The sequence below is a fragment of the Accipiter gentilis genome, chromosome 33 (assembly GCF_929443795.1).
Source record: "Accipiter gentilis chromosome 33, bAccGen1.1, whole genome shotgun sequence".
Lineage (NCBI taxonomy): Eukaryota > Metazoa > Chordata > Aves > Accipitriformes > Accipitridae > Astur > Astur gentilis.
Window position 1 is genome coordinate 19,068,647 of NC_064912.1, and position 21,156 is coordinate 19,089,802.

Sequence of the window (21,156 nt, forward strand, 5' to 3'; positions counted from 1 at the left end):
ACATTAATCCTCAGAGCTGGTTCTAGACCCCATTTAGGATTAATACATGATTAACAAGGATCAGGATAACATAACATACTATTTCATTCAACAGATGTTCGGGCTCTGGCCCACAGACCTGAACCTACTCAAATCCCCAGCAGAGATTTCACCCATCTGCCCAAGGCATTAACCATCCCGTCAAACCAATCACAGTTTCTTGTTCACTGATGACTTTATTGTCTGGTACAAAAACCACTTAAGTCGTTGCCACAGCAGCTGCCTGGGTTCTCTGCACCGAGACTCTGGTGTGGGTCTTTGCCAGATGATCAGTGAACTCCTGAAAAAAACAAACAAAAAAACACAAACAGTGCTTTATTTTCTTAAGCCACTATCAGGGGTTTCTCAGCACATACCCCTTTCCAACAAGGTGTGTGTGGGGGGACAACTGGGGTAGTTGAGATCAAACATTTTTACTTCATATTTCAGAGCTTTCTTCTTATTTCCTTTGTTTCTGCAAATTGCAGAAATACTCTTACCTGGTAAGGAGACTTGGTGAACACAGTCTCTTTCCAGAGGTCAGGGGTCAGATAACTGTAGGTCTTGGAGATGGCATCGAAGGTGGCTTTAGCTACGGATAGAAGTCAAAGATTGCTTGTCAGAGCTACAGAAACCCCCTCACTAGTACCTGCCCATGCAGCTCCAAAAATGTAGAATTTAGGAAGGAACAGGGAGACCACAGGAGGATCTCTCTGATAATGCACACAAAACTCAAGTTTCTTTCTCTCTCCATTTACGACAATTACACTACTTCAAACAAGTGCAATCGCGCAGATTGGGAGATTTCTTTTTTTACCATCAATGCACATAAAAACACAGTTTCTTGCAATTAACTATTACGGAGCTTCAGGATCATCTACAGCAGAACTAGCTTGCACTGTAAAAGTTATCAGCAAAGTCCCGGCTTCTACTTGACTGCAAGAAGCTTTTGATTCCACAAAGATTAAAAAATACTACAGAAGGTACATTGCATCCCCATCAATGACAAAAACAGCAGCACGTACAGCTAAGCTACCACACGAAAGCCTAAAGCTTACCAAAGTTGCCAAGGGTGGCAGTGCAGCCCCTGGCTGAGGTGTAACAGTCATCGATACCAGCCATCATCAGCAGCTTCTTAGGGACAGGAGCTGACACAATCCCTGTACCACGGGGCGCCGGGATCAGACGCACCAGGACAGATCCACACCGGCCAGTGACCTAGGCAAACACAACAGGTAGAGCTCCCAAAACACAGGCTACAGCACGATCACTGCGACCCGGCCCAGCAAGTCATTCTCACCTTGCAAGGCACAGTGTGTGGCTTGCCGATCTTGTTCCCCCAATAGCCTCGTCGTACAGGTACAATGGATAATTTGGCTAAAATAATTGCCCCACGAATAGCAGTGGCAACTTCTTTAGAGCATTTAACACCAAGACCGACATGGCCGTTGTAGTCCCCAATAGCGACAAAAGCCTAGGGTCAAAAAAAAAAGCTCTTAGTGGCAGCCACACTGCACAGGAACACTCTCTCAGCAGAACACAGTCCATCTCTCTCACCAAGGACAACCCGAGGTGCATGCTCAGCAGTGAACACCCACAGCTCACTCCAAGTACAAATCAGCACCTGCTAAAACTTGCACAGCAGAGCTCACAGTTCAAGAAGCCCATTTTTCCCCTTAGAGCTTGTCCTTCAGTCAAAAACAGCTGAATTGGGATTCAATTCCCTGCTACAGCCTCATACTAGTCAAAAGTCCTAATAATTTCCAAACAGCATTCCCTCTTTATACCTGAGACTTCTCTCTCCACCACAGGCCCTGCAAAGCCAACATTGCTGCACAAGCACGACTTAATTTCACGCTAAGGCTGTTTCAGTAACACTTGAACATATTACTAGGGGTTTAAAGTTAATACAGTAACTTTGTAAGCTACACAAGCTGTTCCCCATACCAAAATATTTACTAGATGCTAAAAGAAATAAAGGTATTTAAACTAATTCATTAATACAATACCAAAAAAGCAGCAGACAACACACTCCAAGTTTTCAACATAACAAAACAGAAGAAATAGGCTACCTTAAACCTGGTACGCTGACCAGCGCGAGTCTGTTTCTGGACAGGCATGATCTTCAAAACCTCATCTTTCAGAGAAGACCCCAGGAAGAAATCGATGATCTCTGACTCCTGCAAGAGTCAGTCATTTAATCAGTCACACAAGGCCACACTTTTTAAACAAACACAACACAGCTAGTAAGGTTCCTACAATTTAAGTTCAACAATCCTACAGACATGTATTTTAAGTGATAGGTATTTAACTACATTATATTTTGCAGGCACAAACTTATTCAGCATGCTAAGCAGTCCAACATAGCAAGTTAAAATTTCATTTTTTCCATCACCGAGCAGAACTATGACAGTGAAACACTCGAGCAGCATGTTGCCCTCTCCACACAAGGCAGAAGGTAACACACAAAACCCACCACACTTCACTACAAGCGACTGCATCGGTCCTCAGCTCCCATCATCATTAACAGGACCACTCTTAACCTGAGCATCCCGAACAGCAAACGTAGCAACTACTGCGAGCTCTGCAGTTCAGATTAAGATTCTGCTGCATGTTACTTCAGCCTTCACAGCAGCTTACCTTGATCGGAAGCGAGAAGAGATAGATCTCCTCGAGAGACTTGATCTTCATATCCTTGACCAGGCGACCAAGCTTGGTGACAGGAATCCACTAGCAAAGAAATCCGTGGAAAAGGGTCACCGGCAGCCCCTCGCCACCCGGGACAGCCCCGCGCAGCCCCCCTCCGGCCCCGGCAACCACTTACTTCCTTATCTTCGGCCTTGCCTCCGCGAGCCCCGCGGCCTCTTCCTCGGCCCCTACCGCGGCCGCGCCCGCGGCCCCGCAGCCCGGTCCCGAAGCCGCCGCGGAAACCCCCTCGGGCCGCTCCCGCACCTCCCGCAGCACCGGCGTCGTCCGCCATTTGCTAGAGTAGAGAGAAGGGGACGTTAGCCGGGATACCGCCGCCACCCTAGCGGGAACCGGCTACGCGGCCCCGATGGGGGCGGATGGAGCGCAGGCCGCGCCGCTCCCCCGGCGCCATACTGCCCGCCCCGCCCGCTTACGTGAGCTCTCACAGTAGAAGGCCTTACCGCCCCGCCGCTGGCTATTTATACTGCGCGGAGATCTCGCGAGAGCACCGCCCCGCCGTGCGAGCCCCGCGCGATGAATGAGGAATACATTACTGTGCAGAACAGCGCCTCCCGCTCACTTATACAGGGTGCGGGGCGAACAGACCCGCTGGCAGCCGTGCGCATGCGCGTCGCCCCTATATAAGGGAGTGCGCACGCGCATAAGGGTCATTCTAAGGCGAGCGGAGCGGAGGTGAGGTGGGGAAGTGCTGTGTGCCGTTTGGTGCGCTCCTTAAGCTTTTAAAAACCCTATTAGGGTGTGTTTCTGGTGTTGTCCGAGCTGGTGTAGGGAGGGGAGGGCCTCAGTGAACAGCCTTGGAAGGTTCTTTGGGGTTCGTGTTAGCTGTGGGTGTTAGGCGCGGTCTGAAAATCACTTGAGGTCTCCTGTGGCCCCCGGTGAGATAACTGTGCCGACAGCATAGGGAACATTAAGCTTATTGCCCACGGTAACGTGTGTGGGGAGTGAAACCCATGTTCCCATAACCCCTGTATTGTGGATGCGTGGGGGAATAACGCGTGCTGAGGTTATGGCTGTTTCTCAGAGCGACTTTCTCCTCCGCCGGCAGGTGCGGAGCGCGGCCCGGGAGTGCTCGGCCTTCCCTGACGGACGGCTGATGGAGAGGAGCGGACCTGCCGGTGCTGCTGGAGGTGGCAGAGCTCAGCCCTACCTTCCCGGCTGTGAGCTGCCAGCCCCAGGGCGTGCGGTGCAGTGGGCTGCTGCTTCTCCTTCGGCCTCGTTCGTTGCTCTTGGCCACTGGTGAAGGTGAGCCTGGCAAAGCAAAGGGGATGCTCTAGCGGATGATGACAAGAGTACTCGCAGCCGGAGGGCTGTGAGAGGATTCAGTTACATGTTTTTATGCGCAATAAAAGATGAATTATTTGAAAGCTTGTTTGTCGAGTCTTTTTGTTTGTCGTTCCCGTTGTCTAAAAATCCCACTTTTCCTTGTGGTTGGGGCAGGGAGGCGAATGCTTAGTTGGGAAGCCGGGGGAGGGGGGGGAGTACCGGGAGTTCTTTTCCCGCCATCACGGGCGCCGCCTCCTGCCCGCACCAAAGGTGGCGCCGGTGGCTTCTCGGTATTGCGTCACTCGCATGCGCCGGAAGTGGTGGCCTCCCGTAGCAACGGGGAGGGCCGGAAGCAGCCGGCACGCGGAGCGCAGCGGGGTCGGACATGGCGGCGGCGGCGGCGGAGGCCGCTGTCAGCCCCGTGCGCTTCAAGAGCAAGTGAGGAGCGGCAGCGATGGGATCGCCGGGGCTGGGCGGCTGTGGCGGTGCTTGCCCTGGGGCTTCGCGGTCGGGAGCGAACAGGCCGCCGCAGTTTTGGTTTAACGGTCGCTCTGCGATTCTCTCTCTCTTGTTCCTTCCAGCTACGCTGTGTCGAGGAAAATCGAGCCTTTCTACAAAGGAGGGCGAGTCCAGGTACTGAGGCAGCGAGGGGCAGGTTTGGGAATATCTCATCTCCCAGTTCTGTAACGTTCCAGGTTTCCATTCCCTTTTTTCCAGCTAAACCGAGATGGAAAGTTCATGTTTTGTCCCTGTGGGACTAAGCTGAACGTCATCGATGTGGAAACAGGAGCTCTCCACAGCCTCCAGCAGGTGAGGAGATCCAGCTGCTGCTGACGGGCCGGTGAGACCGCTGAGGGTTTTCCAAGGCTCCCGGGAGGCTTTACTGCTATTGCTGTTGATCTAAAGCTCCCAGGACCGAGAAGTGGAGGGGAGGATGAGAATGGTGCTTGCGCCAGCAGATGCTGTTTGTGTTGTCTGGCTGGCTGTGCTCAGCACAAGTGTGTACAGAAGGGAGCTCTGACTGCTCTCCATGGGTTGTTTAACCATGGGGTTTTTTTACCTTTTTTTTCTATAGGATGACGAAGAGGATATCAGTTCATTTGCTCTTAGCCCCGATGATGAGGTACGTGTTTGCTTTGTGGTTTTCTGTGCCGCTCTGTCAGGCCTCCTGGTAAAGCCAGTGAATGCCGCAGGGTGTTCCACCTGGAAGCGCCCTCCATTTCCAGAGATCTCTGTGGCTTCTTCTCAGGTGCTTCTGTCTGTCTTCTCTTCTGGGCTTAAGTCAGAGGAATGCTGAGAGACTGAGCTTTGAGGGTGTTGCAGCAGCTGGCATTCCTGTGCTTTGTTCGTAGGCACTGAAAGAAACTGAAACCTAATTGGTAGTTAATCATGCTTTCCTTCGCCTTGCGTTTGCCTAGATCCTTGTGACGGGGAGCCGAGCCCTGTTGCTGAAGCAGTGGAACTGGCGAGAGAACAAGTGTGTTCGCACATGGAAAGCTGTGCACATCGCGCCGGTTGCTAGCATGGCCTTTGACTCTACTTCAACTTTGTTAGCCACAGGTACGGTCCTATTTCACTGTCACACGATGGGAATGATACTGAGTGGCCCTTCTGCTTTTGAATAATATAGCTCAGCTGGGCACAGCCTGAGGTAGTAATCTGAATTCAGACATAATCAGAAGAGCTGTTACTTAAAAGTGACATCTTGACAGACAACAAGATACTTTCAACGTTCTGTCTAAAATAGGTGTAGTAAAACGCTGATAAGTATCAGGCATCTATGAAACGATGCGGCATTGCTATCCTGGTGTAGAACGGGGACTCTTGGAGATGGAGGAGGTCAGACATGACCTATAACATAATTGTACTTCAGGTTTAACTCTAGCAGTCAGGTTTTGCCCAGCTCTCTGAAAGCGTAAGGTGCTCCATGGACTTCTCCTGGTGTGGGTTGTTGTTATTGGATTCGTTTTTCGTTCTGCTGCCTTTGCAACCCATGAAATTTTACAGTTGCTGGTATGTTGGACCTCGTGTGTCTCTCTCCTCCACAGTTCATTCTTATATGCCCTTCTTTTGTCAGGTGGCTGTGACAGCACCATTAAGATCTGGGATATGATCAAACAGTACTGCACACACAACCTAAAAGGATCTTCGGGAGTTGTACAGTAAGGACGAGTCATACTTGTCAGTTGCTGGCATTAGTGTGGTGCTTGGACGCTGGGATTGATGTGAAATGTCTTGAGTTAACGGAATATAAGGGCCCATTCTGAGCAGGTTCTGGGCTCTTCTGCTTCCTAATTTTTGAGATGTCTAGTGAAGGAGCAGGGATATGACTGACTTTAGTTCAGAGAGGAAACAGTTTGGTCAAGAAATTTGTTGGGATCTAAATGGAGTATCTGTGCTTGCTAGCTGATGTACTTCAACAACGTGGAAAGACTGGCAAAGATCAGTTGTAAATTTTCCTGGTGGGCAGCAGAAAATGAAATCCTACAAAGAAAGTCCTCTTACAAATTCATGTCAATTGATCTGACAAACTCTTTGTGTAGAATGTATATTTATTTAAAAGTTGGGCTAATGCCAGCATGCCAGATAGTTTATTCCTGTCCTGCTCAAGTGCATCTCCTTCTGTCTAGCCTTGTTGAGTTCCACCCGGATATCTCCCGTCTGCAACTCTTCTCCTCCTCAATTGACTACAAAATCCGTATCTGGGACCTGAATTCCAGCAAGTGTGTTGCTATGCTGGATGGACACTTCAGTGCTGTCACCTCGCTGGCGTTTGCAGATGGAAATACGCTCGTTAGGTAAAACCTTGTAGAGGCTTCCCATTCACCCTGCCTCTTGCCAGAGACTGGGTGTTTCTGTAGGGTCTGGGAAGGTTCTCCTCTGAGGAGAAGGACTGCTACAAGTGTTCAGTCTTTGCTTGACCATACAAGTGATTAACTGAGGGTGTCAGCACCTGTGTTTCTGGTAGTATACTGTGTTGCCACATGGAAGGCTGGTGCTTTCTTTCATATGGGCCTTTTCAGAGAGGTGTTGAACTCCCACAATTTGAAATTGCATTCAGAGCTTGAGTTCTGAGAACCTGAGTTGAATGGATTTAGCACTGAAACTGCTCTTTTAACTTGCAGTTCTGGCCGTGATAAAATCTGTATGGTGTGGGACCTGAAAACCAGAGAAAGTAAACGAACCGTCCCTGTTTACGAGGTGAAATTGCATTTCATTTATTCCTTTGAGATCCTTTGTCTAGGTCACGGTCCTACAGTACCTCTACCTCTTCAGGTTCCTATATATTGTGAAATCAGGTTTTTCTCCCTTGTACTTTCCTGAGAGCTTAAAACTCTGTGTAAAGCTATTTATTTTCTTTCTCTCCTTGCTTGGTGTGTGGTCATGCCTGGGCAGTTTGAGGAAATACATTCCACCAGTGCCTCAGTGCTGGAGGAGGAAGGAAGGACAGTCACATAAAAACTTTTTTCTGTCATTGTATCTGCTTGCCTGTCCTCAGTAACCATGCAGTCTGGGGCAGTGGAGTGTGGTGTGTGTGCGTCTATAGGCACTAGCAGGCTGTTGCACAGCTCTGGCTGCTGAAATGGGACTCTGGTGCCTTGCGCTCAGCTTTGTATTTCGCCAACTCTCTTGCAGAGCGTGGAAGCTGCCATCTTGTTACCTGGAAAGGGAGATTTCTCTCAACTGGGTGTGAAGAAGCAGGGGTTGCACTTTATCACAGCTGGCAGCAAAGGTGAGTGTCCTGGCATGTTGCTGCCAGATTTGTAGGCTGAGGAAAGATGGTACTTAAGACACTGCATTGCCATTATTCCTGGGATGTACGTTCTTTGTGTGGCCAAAGTCTTGGGCTGAACTCCTGAGGGCTGGAGAGCAGAGCCTTCTGGTTCCCTGTGACAGTAGTGTATGAGCAGGATTGATTAGGCATGCTGTGGAGCTTTAATTAGGTATGTTTTCAAACTGCAAAAAAGTTTGATTTGGAGAAAAACCTTGTGGCCTTTGTGCTCCTATGATTGGATCTCTTCACAGTCCTGCTTTAAAGCTATGTACCTTTTTCCAGTAGGCAAGGCCAGGGTTTGTTTTATATTCTTTGGAGAATTGCTGTCTAAAATGGTGGCTCTGACAGATAATTTATATCATCATTTTTGTTAGGCATCCTGAAAGTTTGGGAAGTTGCCACAGCTGCTTGTGTATACACCCAGCCTGTGCCCTTTGAGTTGAAGGAGGAGGCCAGTGAGCGCAGTCTCACCCAGTGCATGCTTGTGCCTGAGAGAAATGAGATTGTCGCAGTGTCTGTGGAACACAACATTGTTTTCTATGATGCTCAAACTCTTCAGCTCAGGAAGCAGGTAACAACCCTCAGCCTCCCTTTTCCTGTTCCTTTGTCCGTACTTTTGAGGATCAGCTCTGCTTTGGGTGAAAGCTTTGTCTAGGGGTGCTCTTGTGTCCTGCCTGTTCTTGAATTGTTCCTTGGTTACAAGCCAGAAAGCCAATTTCACTGGTGGTGTTTTTCAGAGGAATATTGCACAGAGACAAACATAGGAAAAAGAAAGCAGAACAGGCCTAGCCAGAAATCCCTCCTGTACTCTGGCTTATGTCTAATAAGATTTTTACATGCAGTATTAAATGAAAGGTAGCAGTAATGCAGCCTCACTGAGTGTGGTGCTATTTGGTACTTCTCTAACCAGCTGACTTCTCCCTGTTAAACTGTTTCTGTTCTGCCATCCTCAGCTTGCAGGTTACAATGATGAGGTTCTGGATGTGAAGTTCCTTGGGCCTGGTGATTCTCACATTGTTGTGGCTACCAACAGTCCTCAGCTGAAAGTGTTTGAACTGGCAACATCACACTGCCAGATCCTCTATGGCCACACAGGTGTGTGTGCTCAGCTTGGATGTGGGTGGGTGGGAGGTGTGCAAGTATTTCTTTATCCAGCTTCTTTCACAACTCTTATGTGGAGACAGGAGTCCTTGAGTTCTCTCTGGAACGGCATCACAACAGGTTTTGGAGTTGTGTGGAGAAAGGATATATTATGCTGTCTTGGTTTTGCAGACACTAAATTTCTTTTTCTGGGTCTGTCAGTTCAGTCCCTCTCAGTAACAGTGAGATCAATTTAAATTGGAGTGAAAGATGTAGGTTTGTGAGTGTGAGCTCTGAATGCAGTTTTGTGGCTGCAAGTGACAGACTTGCACCAATGCCATAAGCAGCCAGTCACTCCGTAGTGAGTGTGGATATATTGTGTTCCAAGTGTCCCAAACCTTTTCCCAGTCAGTAAGCAGTGGACTCATTAATTCACACATTTCTGTTGTCCTATTTCAGTATTACTTTGCATCCAGTTGTTTTTTCCTTATCTGTCTAGAAACAATTCTTGCTTTGGATGTCTTCAGGAAAGGCCTGATGTTTGTCAGCTGTGCTAAGGTGTGTTAGTTTTCTTCATTTAATGAAACTCTTCATTTCTAGTGATCTTTATGGGCAGAGTTGTATTCCTTTTTGGTGATCCAGAAAGGGCTTTTGTTCAGATAGAATTCCTGTCTGCTACATCCCCCAAATACAAGGTTCTTCCACTATCCCTTTTTAATTGTCCCTGAGGAAATGCGATTGATTGTATTGTATTAGCCCAAAAGGAGATGTCTCATTCTCCAAGCATCTTGCTCTTGCATTAGAGTTCAGACATGTCATCAGTGTGAGACTGATGGGGAGCTCTGCATAAAAACTGTGTTGGAAGAAAAGGTGCCAACTGCCCTGATACACCCAGAAATAAACCTCCATGCTGGAATCCCAGCCTGTAGTGCACCCTGCTTGGCTGTGTCTGCCCTCCCCTGCTCTGATAAATGCAGGCAAAGGTTCAATCTTGAAAATAAGTGAATAGTCACACTCACAGATGTGGTGAATGCATGGGGAACTGATCGCTTGTGAAAAAGCACAGCAGTTTCTGTCCTTTCCCATTACAGGACAAAAGCCTTCGAGTCTGGCGGATGAACAAAGATGGAAGGGTGATCTGTGTTGCCCAAGGATTGGGTCACGCACATGGGGTAGGCGCTGTCTCTTGCTCAAGGTAAAAAAAAAAAATCAGACAAGGGTTTCCCTTTGCAAATGTTGAGTCATGGCTGCTTTGCTGATCCTCACAGTGAATGTTTTGGTGGATGCCTGCCTCTGAGCCATGCTGTTTCTCATTCTTGGTCCAAGCTTGCCATGGTACTCCAAGTTTGAAGGAAGAATGATTTTTTTTTCTTGGATGCACATCTGTCTATCCATAGGTTTGCATTTCTTTGTCAGTCTAACTCCTGGTTGCCTGAAAGAGCAGCAGCTGGATAAGTTGCCAGATAAAGCTTGAGTGATCTGGAGAGGAGGGTTGGGGAGTGAAGGGAATGTGTCTGTGAAGGTGCTTGCTTGAATAGTGTGTCTGTTTATCACCTTTTCTCCTTTCTTTGTGCTGCCTAACAGTCTGGAAGTCCAGCTTGCCTGTTCAAGAGCTGCAGTATACCTTTGTCTGTAAATGAAGAGAGGTAGCAGTGTTCTTGGCTAATGTCTGAATTACTGAAGGCTGTGCCAGGGACCTAAGTAAAATGAAAGCTTGAAAAAAACATTAAGGCACTCTGTTTCACATCCCAGCAGAGTGACTGAATGTGTGTAGATCCCAGCAGGGGAGAGAAAGGCCTTTTTTTCTGTGCAGGGGAAGCCACTGTTTTGCTTCCTTACACTTGACATTTTTATTCCTTTCAGACTGAAAGAAAGCTTCATAGTAACCAGCAGCCAGGACTGCACAATCAAGATCTGGAATATCCCAGAATCCCTCACTTCCAAAGCAAAAGCAGCCTTGATCTCCAGTCCAGAAACCCTTCATGCAAAAGTGACTGAGAGGGGTCATGACAAGGTAAAGCTCTGCAGACATTAGAACATGCTTTTAGTACTTAAATCTTTCTCTCCTGTGTTGCACCCTACATTTATTACCTGTCCGAGAGTTAGAGCGAAGACTTAAACTGCTTTGCACTCTCTGTACTTCTGTGACTTCTCTAGGACATAAACAGCGTGGCAGTTTCTCCAAATGACAAGCTGATTGCCACAGGCTCGCAGGATCGGCTGGCCAAGCTGTGGTCCTGTTCTGATTGCTCTTTGCTGGGTGTCTTCACTGGACATAAGCGTGGAATCTGGTGTGTGCAGTTCTCCCCAGTGGATCAGGTCTTGGCCACCTCTTCAGCAGATGGGACACTGAAGCTCTGGGGTCTTCGGGACTTCAGCTGTCTGAAGGTAATGAGAACTCAGACTGCCCCTTGCTCTAGGCAACCCATGCATGCTACAGGGATTAATTAAGGCTGCTTCAAAAAAGAACGTGCTAGTTAATGCAGCTGAAATGTAGCAACATGGCCATGCTGAAGAGCTATCCAGGTCTAGCCTTGTTCTCCAGGATCTTGGATCTGTGAGCCACATGCAAAGCTCCAGGACAAAAGCATCCGCACAGTGCTCAAGTGATCTTTCTCTTCTAGCTAAGCAATGAGCAACGTGGTTGATCACAGGGGAAAAGCACATTCAGGCTATTGAAAGAAAGCTGACTTTGCCTGACACAGCTGAGGCCATCAAGTTAAAGCATGCACGTTTAAATTTCAGACTCACTCTTCGTAGCCGAGCTATCATTCCAGCCCAGTAGAGTCTCACTAAGACCATGAGAAGGCAGTTGTGAACACTGTGCCACGTTCTTCCCAGCAGTGTTACCTCACTGAATGGGTGCTTCATGCAGTGGCAGGGGAATCGACCTTTTGGGAAGATAGCCTATGCAGTTGGCTTCACCATTCAGACCATTTGCAATATGATCTCGGGCAACAAGATTAAGCAAGCGGGTTGTCTGAAGAAAGGGTATGGGGACCAGTCATTTCCTACTGTCCTTTGAACCTACAGTAAAAGTCCCAAGGATAGAGGCTGCTTTTTGGAATTTACGTATTTGGGCTTTAGGAGTAACTATTATCCTCTTGAAAGAGGACTCTCTCAAAAGGCCTGGCAACAACTCTTAACGCCTTTGAGCTTCCTTTCTGTTTTCCAGACCTTTGAAGGTCACGATGCCTCTGTACTGAAGATCATTTTTGTAAGCCGAGGAACGCAACTGCTCAGCAGGTAAGTGCCTGTACCAGGAGTCTAGAGGAAGATGCCAAAACTAATCAGAAGAGAAATCTCTTAGCTGGTATCAGCAGAGTCTTGTGCAGTGGGTTTAGTTTTGGAAAGACTGATAGGAAGATGCCATGTTAATGCCAAGCTTTCTGCAGGGGCTGACTTATCTTCTTCTCCAGTTATGCTGGGGATTCCAGTTAGCTGCTGTGACGTTGCTGGGTTGGTGACAAACGCTATAGTTAGGCAGAGCTAAGGGTGCCTCTCATCCTTGACATTTTTGGTTAGTTCTGCTCCTGTGTGAAAGGCATTGAAATGGGACAAGTTTCTCCGATATTTGAGGTGGGGCAGAGTGAGAATGGATCTATCCAGTGATTCTTTGTGTTTCTTTCTCTTCCAAAAGCGGTTCCGATGGTCTCTTAAAGCTCTGGACAATTAAAACAAATGAGTGTGTGAAAACGTTAGATGGTCATGAAGATAAAATCTGGGGTCTTCACTCCAACAAGCAAGATGATATGGTTGTGACAGCATCCAGTGACTCCTGCGTCATGCTGTGGAAGGTGCAGTACAGGTTTTTTCTGTGTTTCCTCTCTGGGGTGGTAATCAGAATGCAGTTGGAGAGCTCAGGATCCCAGTGGCTTGTTCCTCGCTGTTCCAGCATGACACGTGCTCTTCTCATTTTCTGCACTTTGAAATTGGGTCAGTAAGGCATATCTTGGGGTTTGGGGGGGGAGTTGGCCATACTGTATCTCCCCAGTTGATGTTTTAAAAGGAACAGCAGATGGGCCTCAGCAGCCTGCCCTGCTGGTGTTCTAAAGGTGGTTTGGAGGGAGGCTCTAAGTTGCTGGATTTAACACTTGAATTACTTGACCTAGAGATCTTGCTGCAGAAACTGGTCTCCTGATGACTTGATGGCTAAAGAAAAATTCATCTGTATTGAAGCAAGGTCTGACAAAGTTGTATCCTGGGTTTTTTTAATAGGATGTCACTGAAATTGAAGAGAAAGAAGCGCAAGCTAAACAGGAGGAGCAGATTATGAAGTAAGTTGATCTTGTGCAATACTGAGCTGTGAAAGGCAAACTCTGTCCAGTGATACTGTCCACACCTAGAGCCACTCAGCTCCATCTAATCCGAATATTACATCATTTAGCTATTTAGAGGCTGTCAAGGCACAGTTGTCTCTTCTACTTTGTAGTTTATCTTTAGTTCCTGCAAAGCCTTGCTATGATACTGTCAGCTTGATAATTGATTAGTTTTATGTTTATGCACTGCTAAGAGAAGCAAAGTCAAACTGCTGAAACCTACTTTCACTTTCTCTTGCTTCAGCCAGCACTGAATAGTTCAGGGAGCCCTTGAAAGTGCCAGGGTAATTATCTGCGTGAGGGCACTGAGGCGTTCATTGGCAAGCAGTATTGACTTTGTGGCGTTAAACCTCCACATGCTATTATTGCTGAATCTGCTACTTTCTGTATAGCATTTTTTTTCCACCAACCAAATATTTGTCTTGCTTTCTTGACCCTGATTTGTCTTCCAGAGAGCAAGAGCTTTCTAACCTGCTTCATGAGAAAAGATATCTCAAAGCTTTAGGGTTGGCAATCTCTCTGGATCGTCCGCACACAGTGTTGATGGTGGTCAAAGGTGAGTCCACACTGTGCTCTGAAGGTGTTTTTCTGCCCTCTCTGCTTTCCAGAACATCTCTTCCAGGTAGATGACGACTACAAAGTCTAATTGTCTGAAAGCCTCAGTTTTCCCTTTCTCTTATGACTCCCCTTTTCTTAAGTGAAATCACCCCAGAGAACCAATGGTCTCCCTGCTTCTCAGCCCATGGGTGTGTGGACTGGACTCTTTCATGGACAATTAATTTCTCTTCTCTGCAGCCATCCTCAAGGAAACTGACGGGAGAAAGCACTTAGAAGAGAACATTATTCGCCTCCGGAAGGATCAGAAAGGTTTGTTGCAACATGGTTTAAGTGTTAAAAAAACCTTTTAGGTTAGGGGCTTGTTTTCTCAACTGAAATTAAAAGGAGAAGAATCTCCCTAGGCTCAGTGTTTACCACTGAGCTCTTGCCACCCTCAAGCAGGACTGCTGCCCACGGCAGCTGCTTTGTTGTGGTGCACACCAGTAACTGCTCTGAGCTGTGCAAGTGGCTATGCTTGGCCTTACCACCCCCTTGTTTAGGATGTCCCTGTGGCAGCTCAGGAAACGGTTCTGTCCGCAGTTGTTCTGTCCCTCTGGGCTCGTCAGTCACGGTGTGTGGGAGCTGAACTGCTCAGTGTAAGAGAGAAGAGATGCTTTCTAACTCGGTGTCTCCTGCGTGCCAGTGCCTGTGTACAAATTTCCTTCCTCCTTAGAGGCGGTGTTAACGTTTTTGGTGACGTGGAATACAAACTCACGAAACTGCCACGAGGCCCAAGCTGTCATGGAAACCCTCCTGAAGCACGAAGCACCGGACAGTCTGCTGCAGTACTCGGGCATTAAATCTGCTGTGGAGTCCCTGCTGCCTTACACCGGTGAGTCACGCTGCAGGGATGGGCTGAGCCTCAGGTCTCCTCCTGTCTTGTCAATATTCCTTCTCTGGCTTGGTCTGAAGAGAAGAGAGACTTTTGCACCCTGTTCTGGTGAGCTTTCTCTCCTGTGGTGCTCATCATTGCATTTCTTTCTTTGCAGAGCGCCATTTTCAGAGACTGAGCCGATTGCTACAGGCCTCCATGTTCATTGATTTCATGTGGCAAAACATGAGGCTGGCTGATGTGTCCCAGCAGGAAGATGTGACTTTGTGACACTCCTCCCACCAGTTGCTCCTTCTGGAGGGGAGAGTCTGAACTGCTTTCCCACCAGGTGTGGCAACTGGAATATTCCTGTATTTTATAATAAATTTTTAAAGTTTGAATTTCTAAAACAAGTCCAGCATTCAGTCTCCTTGGGGCTTAATGAGAGGGAAGGGTCATTTCTTTGGCCAAGCTCTGGTTTCCCTTTGTATTTTCACCCCTGAATTTTCAGGCCCAGATACTTCAACAAGACTTAGTTTGGAGAAAAGGCAGAACCTGGCTCTGGACAAGCAGTTGGTGTTTACTGGGGATTTAAAGACTTTACAGAGTGGAGGGGGGCTACTGGCGATGTCATATCACATCCCAAAGCCCAGCTAGGCAGTGTATATTGATCAGTGTTGTGGTATTGAATATTTTCTTTGCTTGGGCAAAATGCAGCCTTGGCCAAGGCAGGTTTCTTGCCTGTGCCTGGCCTGAATGTTAACACCTGGGAGGGAGATAAATGCCATTTTAATTCCCCAGCTGGCAAATTTTTGAAGTATAAAAAACAAGCAGTCTTTGTAGATATTTATGTGTATTTTATTTTAGAGACAAAAAACACCTCACAAGTTGGTTAAATTGTTTCAAAAAAAATTAACAGATTCCTGGGAGAATAACTAAAATTAAAGGTAGCAATCTATATAAAAGTCTTAAGTTTTCTTATAACTATTTTTCTAACTCAATTCTAGCAAATGAGTTTAGGATGAGAACTGGTGTGAGTTTCAGTAACAATGAGACCCCCTTGAAAGAGGAATGTTTTGTTCATAAAAATGACCTCTGGCCCCCTTACTCAGTTGAGAAACAAGCTGCTGTACTACAACCACTTTTGTTTCTGCGCCTGCACAGATGTCACTGCAGGTAACAGAGATATGAGGTTCCTAGCCAACAGATTTTTTTGTTGTTGTTGTTCTCGCAGCTATTCAGCAGATACCCTGATGAGTTAAACCACTAAAACCTCTCCCGCTAACTCCAGTAAAGTCCCTCTTGGCTCCCCAGCCTCCCAGTCCAAGCTGCAGCACAAATCGCTGTTACCCAGGGAGGCAACGTCCACATGCATGTTCCCTCAGGATCTAACCGTGTCCTTGGAAAGCAACAGTCCCAAGCCCTGATGCTCCCTGTGCCACTGCCCATGGCTCCTGCAGGACTTTGGTGAGGAGGGTGCCTGGCTCAGTTGTGATGCTGGCCCAGGGCTGGGTCCATGCCCCCCCCCCCCCCCACCTCCCCAGGGGCACTAGTGCACGCTCTGGAGAGGGAGCAGAGCCTGGAGGGCTGGCCGGGAGGAAGACTGCTGCACGGCTCGCTTTGTGACAGTGCTGCACTTCTGGAGGATCTCGTGGGCTGAGGGGCGTGCGGGCACCTTGGGTACACAAGCGGCCAAGTCTGGGTCAGTGAGGGAGTAACTTAGATCAGCTGCAGACGACTCCACAAAGCCGGAATCGTTCCTGTCCTTGTGGGTGAGGCGTGGAGACTTGCTGCTGCGTGTGGCCAAGGCATGTCCCATGGGAGAGCTCCTGGCCTGCTCGACTTCGGGCAGAGATCTCGACAAGTCAGGCTTCCAGCTCAGCCGGCCACCCTGCTCGCTGCTGCTCCCCGAGCTGAGGGACAAGCTGTCTGACTCCAGGTCCGGGGTGGAGCTGGCCCTGGGCAGAGACTGCGATCTGCTTCTCTGAGAGCTCACGTCCTCTTCAGTCCGGTCAAGGGAAGAGCAAGCCTGAACCCTGTGCTGTCCTGCAGCCTCACCCCGTGGCTGGGGGGCCGTCAGGGGGGAGCAGAGGTTCGGGGTGGAGACGTTGAGCCCACAGCTTATGATGGTCTGGAGCTTGTGGTGAGGATTCTTGTAGGGCTGGAGGCACAGGGAGGGCATGTAGCCGGTATGGCCATTGTATCTGAGGGGGGAGGATGAAAAGGAACACTGAGAAGAGCCCTTCTCCCAGTTCAGACCACGGGGAGGGAGCAGAGGACCCAGGGGACTCAGCCCAATGCTGTACACGGGGCATGAGGAAGGGGAAAACCATCCCTAGCCAAGGGCAGTCAACTCAGGGGGAGCCCCTTTGCACCCTGATTGTGGAGGAGCAGGCAAGAAGCACCTGCAGCAGGTAACCGGCTCCCTCAGGGAGCGAGCGCTTTGGAAAAGTCTTCTTACCGGATCAGCCACCAGCCATTGTCTGATTTCCTGACCACCTCCACAATGACACCATTGTTCAGCGAGAGCTCGTCTGCCTTCTGGGACTCATAGGCCCGCACAACAAAGTACAGGCTGCCTGCAGAGAGAAGGGGGAGGTTGGTTTTGCCTTGCAGAGAAAATGCTTCCATCCCTGTGACAGACCAGCTCAGCGGCCCTGGGGAGCAAGCGAGAGCTGCAGGGCAAGTGTCCCTGCGAGTGACTGATTTGCTCAGAGCCCCTGCTGGTGGCAGAGCTCATCAGAAAAGTCAGAGCTTCAGTGATCCAGGCAGGGACTCCAAGCAATGGTTAAAGTGGCAGGGTTTTTTTAGAACTCATTTTTTTGAAGGCAGAATGTGGTGTCCCAGGGATCAGAAGCATACTTACCCTCCTCATTTGAGCTCAAGGCATTCTGGATGTCCTTGTGGATGTCAATCTCTTCCAGGTACGAGGCTGGAAACCAGGCTATCTGCTTGTCTGCGTTTTCCACTAGCCACCATCCTGCAGCAAACAGCAAAAAAAAAAGGTTTTTAACAGCCTGCAAGTAGACAGATGACCATAGTCCCCGGGTAGGGGCTGCTCTGCCACAAGAGACAGGAGGGACACTCTGCAGAGTAGCTCAGTGCCTGGCCGATGCCGTACTGACACTTTGTTCTTTCCTCCCGTGTAAAGCCAGGTAAGCACACCACAGGTGCAAACACCCACCCACACCTGTGGGTACCTGTGGGCTACTGACTCGGTATTTGCCAAGCTACGAATCAATCTACACCATCCATCCCTGAAACAGAAGAATCCCTATCAAACATACCAGTCATGTCCTTGATTAGCACTTCAACAATTTCCTTCTTAGCGACTTTGAAAGTCTTGTTCTTTGTGTCTTTGGTTTCAAAGGTTTCGATGCATCTGTAGCTCTGGGATGCCTGGGGATGTGTAATAGAGGAGAGCTGCTGCCGTGGCTGGTTTTTCTTTTCTGCTCCAATTTCTGATGGCATTATTACAACACTGAAAAGTAAAGTTTAATATCGGTTTACTGAAAACTCACTGAAGGTTGAGTTTAGTATTGATTTTGGTAAAATCATCTATGCAATAAGCTAAGAAAAGCTTAGGCATCAGAAACACAAACATGCATTAAAGCATTCAGTAGAACTTCCCTGCTCTGCTGCCCTGGTGTGTAACCGCTGTTTTCTCTTCTACCCATATTCTATAACTTTTCTGTTTCATGAAGATAAATGCAAACAAAAAATACAAATATGATTTCATACCTGTTTTCAGGAAAGGAGGGATCTAGGTCTTGGGTCTGTGCCTTGAAAAACTGAATCACATCTTCACCCTGAGAGATTTTAGCATCTGTTTTCAGCAGCTCCTGGGAGTAAGTTTCCAGCAGTTTCAGTATCTCCAGGCACCTGTTCAGCTTCCCACTCTTCCTCTGCTTCACATTTGCATCTTTAAAATAACAAGAGCAAAGTTGGTGTAAGACAACAACGGATCTGGTTGCCTTGAGAGCAGCATCTTTTGCCTGAAGATGGGGGTGCCCTCACCTACCACCCTTCCCCGCAAAAGTCCAAACTGTAAGAAGCCGAGACAGCAGCTGTCTCTGCCTCCCTATCATTTTCGATAGTGCCTGATACAATTTTTGAATATCTAAAATTTATCCTTGTTCACATTTAAATGTTGCAAGCAGCTCTGGGCCAATATTTAAAGTGTAACATTAATTTACCAAGTGCAATTATCTATTAAAAAAAAAGTCTTTCTGGGTTATTTTAAGTCTGTAATAGACCCAAGCACATTGATGCAACCCAGCAATACCATGCCATGAGCAGGAGCAAACTGCTAGTCTGTTCCAGAGGAGGTCAGACTCAGGGACTGAAGTCTATGTCATCAGTTACAACTGTCCCTGACAGCTCTATCGTGTTTGTTGGTCCATCAGATCTCCTTACCTTTAAACCTGGGTATTGTCCGGTCAGATCTCCTGAGTGAGCCACTCTCAATGGGGAATTTTCTCTTCAGCTCTTTCTATAAGTGAGGAGAAGGAGAGAATAGTGCTTCGCAGCCCTGACACATGGCTGGGCCCCTTTTTCCCCTCCCCAGGACAGGAATCGTGTTTTTCAGGGAAATATTCACTTACATGGAACCTCTTAAAGTCTTCAAATGTCCGGTAGATGAGAATGTTGTTCTGATCTGACCAAGACACAAACATCATGTAGTTCTGAAAAAATAAAAGGTAAAAGAAGTGCATTTTTTTAAATTACAATGTTCAATATTGGATGCTTTCAAGCAATCAGTATTTGCAAGGATCTGTGGTTTAGTTCTGGCTTCAGGCTGCAAGACTGTCACATTAAAAAATTAAGTTAAACACTAGACCTACAAAAATATTTCCTTAATTTTAGAGTCCCAAATGGGTAATCATTGTTAAAACTGGAAGAATTTTATGCCACTGTGAACAGAAAGACAGCAGAATGGAAGATAACTATTTTCTTATGATATTAAGCCCATTAAAAAACAAGTCCAAGACCCCAGTCCTAGATCACAAAGCTGTGATCCCAATACTGTGGGGAAATGAGCAAGTATACCCCATAAGAATAATTCAAAAAGCCCTCTAGTTTCCCGATTTGTAAATATTTAAGGAGGAAAAAAAACCCAACAACAACAAAAAAAGCATTAAAGTACCTTCTGCTTTCTGCATTGCATCAAGCCTACAGCCTTCACATCCACTGGGTACCTGCCGCAGCTCATCTTCCCCAAGCCTGCTCCTCCCTCCCCAGGGCAACTGGAGGCTGAGCAGAGATGCAGCTCCGGGCACAACTCCCGTGGTTAAATACGCTGGAGATGGAGGCAGGGCACAGGCATTCCCGCGCTTCCTCCTCCACCCAGTAACGCCGGCAGAAATTCCGTAATTTGGCAAACTACCGCGTGCCTTTTACCTGCCCCCCTGCTTGTAACATGCAAATACTTTGGAGTGCAGATGGCAAGGCCATAGTTCAGAGAGCTGGGGAGGAGAAGCATCTTATCACATCCTTGCTAGAATAATGCCGGGAAGTGAGCCTGGCCCTGCGACTGAGTCAGTTTATCTTCCCTGGGTGTCTGGGAGGTCACTGGGGCAGCAACACCTGCTGTGAACTAAAATACATTTCCAGGGATGGATGTGTTGTGTTTATGGCTATATTGCACAAACGTGCCTGTCGGAGTTGCCTGCAGCTTGGGCTGCGCTCACACCAGGTCCAAAAACTGATTAAGAACACAGCTTCTTGTATAGCACAAATCAGGCACAACTCGACGTGTGTGCTAGCTGTTACAAATCTCTTTTCTTTACTGCCTTGTCCCATCTGCTAAGATACTTCATTTTAAATGGATTTCTGGTAGCTATAGCAATATTTGCATGCTCTCAGAAAGCAGCGGGAGATGCTGATGCCAACGTTGCTGGAGCAAAGGCTGAACAAACACATCCCTGGGGTGCAACTGAAAAAGTCCCAAAGCTTCTCAGGTGTAAATACACAACAGAGACTCAGCTCCAAGTGCCTTGTGCTCTGTCCCGCATCGAGCCAGGTGTCCGTACCCACCCAGGGCGACCAGCAGCTCTTCCCATGGACCCGCTCCCACTGCCTGGAGGCACGGCAGGAACGGTAATTACAGCCCTGGAAAGCCTGTCCTTTCACTGAACTGCTGCCTTTAGCGTGCCTCAGGTTATGACTTGGCTGATGGGCATCTGTGTGATCAAACCGCCTTCTCCGACCTCCCTCCCCCTCTTCTTTGATGAAGCCTAAATTGAATCATTATCATTATTGGAGCCCAAATTGAGAGGCTCAGCCCTACCTTCCCTTTCATTTTCCAATTACACCTGGTGTCTCAAAACCCTCAGCAACAGCTGCAGATGATTTTTCATCTACCAGAAATGCCCTACCAGAATCTGAATAGGAAGCCAAACAAGAAGATTCCTTCTGGATGGCCAGAAAATACCGTGAGCAGGGCCGTGGTTTGTGTTTCATGAGCACATGAGGCTGCTTCTGCGCAGCAGGATGGCAGTTTCTGGGGACAAAGGAAGCATTTTCGTTGCAGTTCAATCTATTGCTACCGGATATCTGTTCTGCGTTAGGAAGGGAAAGTTATC

The 21,156-nt window shown here is 47.9% G+C and overlaps 3 protein-coding genes, 1 long non-coding RNA gene and 1 other non-coding gene across 5 annotated transcripts; 3 read left to right on the forward strand and 2 right to left on the reverse strand.

Moving 5' to 3' along the window:
- Window positions 1-195: 195 nt before the first annotated feature.
- On the reverse strand, window positions 196-3,117 carry RPS2 (ribosomal protein S2). Its single transcript, XM_049791320.1, has 7 exons — window positions 2,843-3,117; window positions 2,659-2,748; window positions 2,091-2,198; window positions 1,319-1,492; window positions 1,077-1,236; window positions 519-610; window positions 196-319 (listed from the first exon to the last, which is right to left on the reverse strand). The coding sequence occupies exons 1-7, from the start codon at window positions 2,996-2,998 to the stop codon at window positions 239-241; spliced, it is 861 nt and encodes a 286-aa protein (XP_049647277.1). The 5' UTR covers window positions 2,999-3,117; the 3' UTR covers window positions 196-238.
- Window positions 3,118-3,184: 67 nt separating this feature from the next.
- Window positions 3,185-4,091, forward strand: LOC126034078 (uncharacterized). Its single transcript, XR_007504541.1, has 2 exons — window positions 3,185-3,399; window positions 3,773-4,091. It is a non-coding gene; the product is annotated as an uncharacterized LOC126034078 (long non-coding RNA).
- Window positions 3,565-3,691, forward strand: LOC126034333 (small nucleolar RNA ACA64). Its single transcript, XR_007504591.1, has one exon. It is a non-coding gene; the product is annotated as a small nucleolar RNA ACA64 (small nucleolar RNA).
- Window positions 4,092-4,330: 239 nt separating the features above from the next.
- Window positions 4,331-14,963, forward strand: TBL3 (transducin beta like 3). The gene is made up of 22 exons (XM_049791346.1): window positions 4,331-4,428; window positions 4,572-4,623; window positions 4,708-4,800; window positions 5,066-5,113; window positions 5,409-5,550; window positions 6,068-6,152; window positions 6,621-6,788; window positions 7,116-7,191; window positions 7,627-7,723; window positions 8,140-8,336; window positions 8,719-8,860; window positions 9,345-9,403; window positions 9,937-10,040; window positions 10,709-10,859; window positions 11,003-11,233; window positions 12,021-12,091; window positions 12,486-12,642; window positions 13,064-13,122; window positions 13,617-13,720; window positions 13,960-14,031; window positions 14,435-14,593; window positions 14,751-14,963. Exons 1-22 carry the CDS (start codon window positions 4,376-4,378, stop codon window positions 14,861-14,863), a joined length of 2,433 nt encoding a protein of 810 aa, XP_049647303.1. The 5' UTR covers window positions 4,331-4,375; the 3' UTR covers window positions 14,864-14,963.
- Window positions 14,964-15,503: 540 nt separating this feature from the next.
- Window positions 15,504-19,863, reverse strand: NOXO1 (NADPH oxidase organizer 1). Its single transcript, XM_049791179.1, has 8 exons — window positions 19,719-19,863; window positions 19,177-19,257; window positions 18,989-19,064; window positions 18,314-18,494; window positions 17,860-18,053; window positions 17,439-17,552; window positions 17,034-17,151; window positions 15,504-16,776 (listed from the first exon to the last, which is right to left on the reverse strand). The coding sequence occupies exons 1-8, from the start codon at window positions 19,782-19,784 to the stop codon at window positions 16,122-16,124; spliced, it is 1,485 nt and encodes a 494-aa protein (XP_049647136.1). The 5' UTR covers window positions 19,785-19,863; the 3' UTR covers window positions 15,504-16,121.
- Window positions 19,864-21,156: the final 1,293 nt, after the last annotated feature.

Bases quoted from the DNA above. Each gene is read 5' to 3' on its own strand.
- RPS2 (XM_049791320.1), bottom strand. From the start codon at position 2,998: ATGGCGGACGACGCCGGTGCTGCGGGAGGTGCGGGAGCGGCCCGAGGG. The intron at 2,199-2,658 runs GTAAGCTGCTGT...TGACTCTTGCAG, and splicing joins TCTTCTCGCTTCCGATCAAG to GAGTCAGAGATCATCGATTT. The intron at 320-518 runs GTAAGAGTATTT...TGTTTTTTTCAG, and splicing joins TCACCAAGTCTCCTTACCAG to GAGTTCACTGATCATCTGGC.
- TBL3 (XM_049791346.1), top strand. From the start codon at position 4,376: ATGGCGGCGGCGGCGGCGGAGGCCGCTGTCAGCCCCGTGCGCTTCAAG. The intron at 4,801-5,065 runs GTGAGGAGATCC...TTTTTTCTATAG, and splicing joins CTCTCCACAGCCTCCAGCAG to GATGACGAAGAGGATATCAG. The intron at 8,337-8,718 runs GTAACAACCCTC...TGCCATCCTCAG, and splicing joins CTCTTCAGCTCAGGAAGCAG to CTTGCAGGTTACAATGATGA.
- NOXO1 (XM_049791179.1), bottom strand. From the start codon at position 19,784: ATGAGCTGCGGCAGGTACCCAGTGGATGTGAAGGCTGTAGGCTTGATG. The intron at 18,054-18,313 runs GTATGAAATCAT...TTTACTTTTCAG, and splicing joins CCCTCCTTTCCTGAAAACAG to TGTTGTAATAATGCCATCAG. The intron at 17,553-17,859 runs GTATGTTTGATA...TGTTTGCTGCAG, and splicing joins GCTAATCAAGGACATGACTG to GATGGTGGCTAGTGGAAAAC.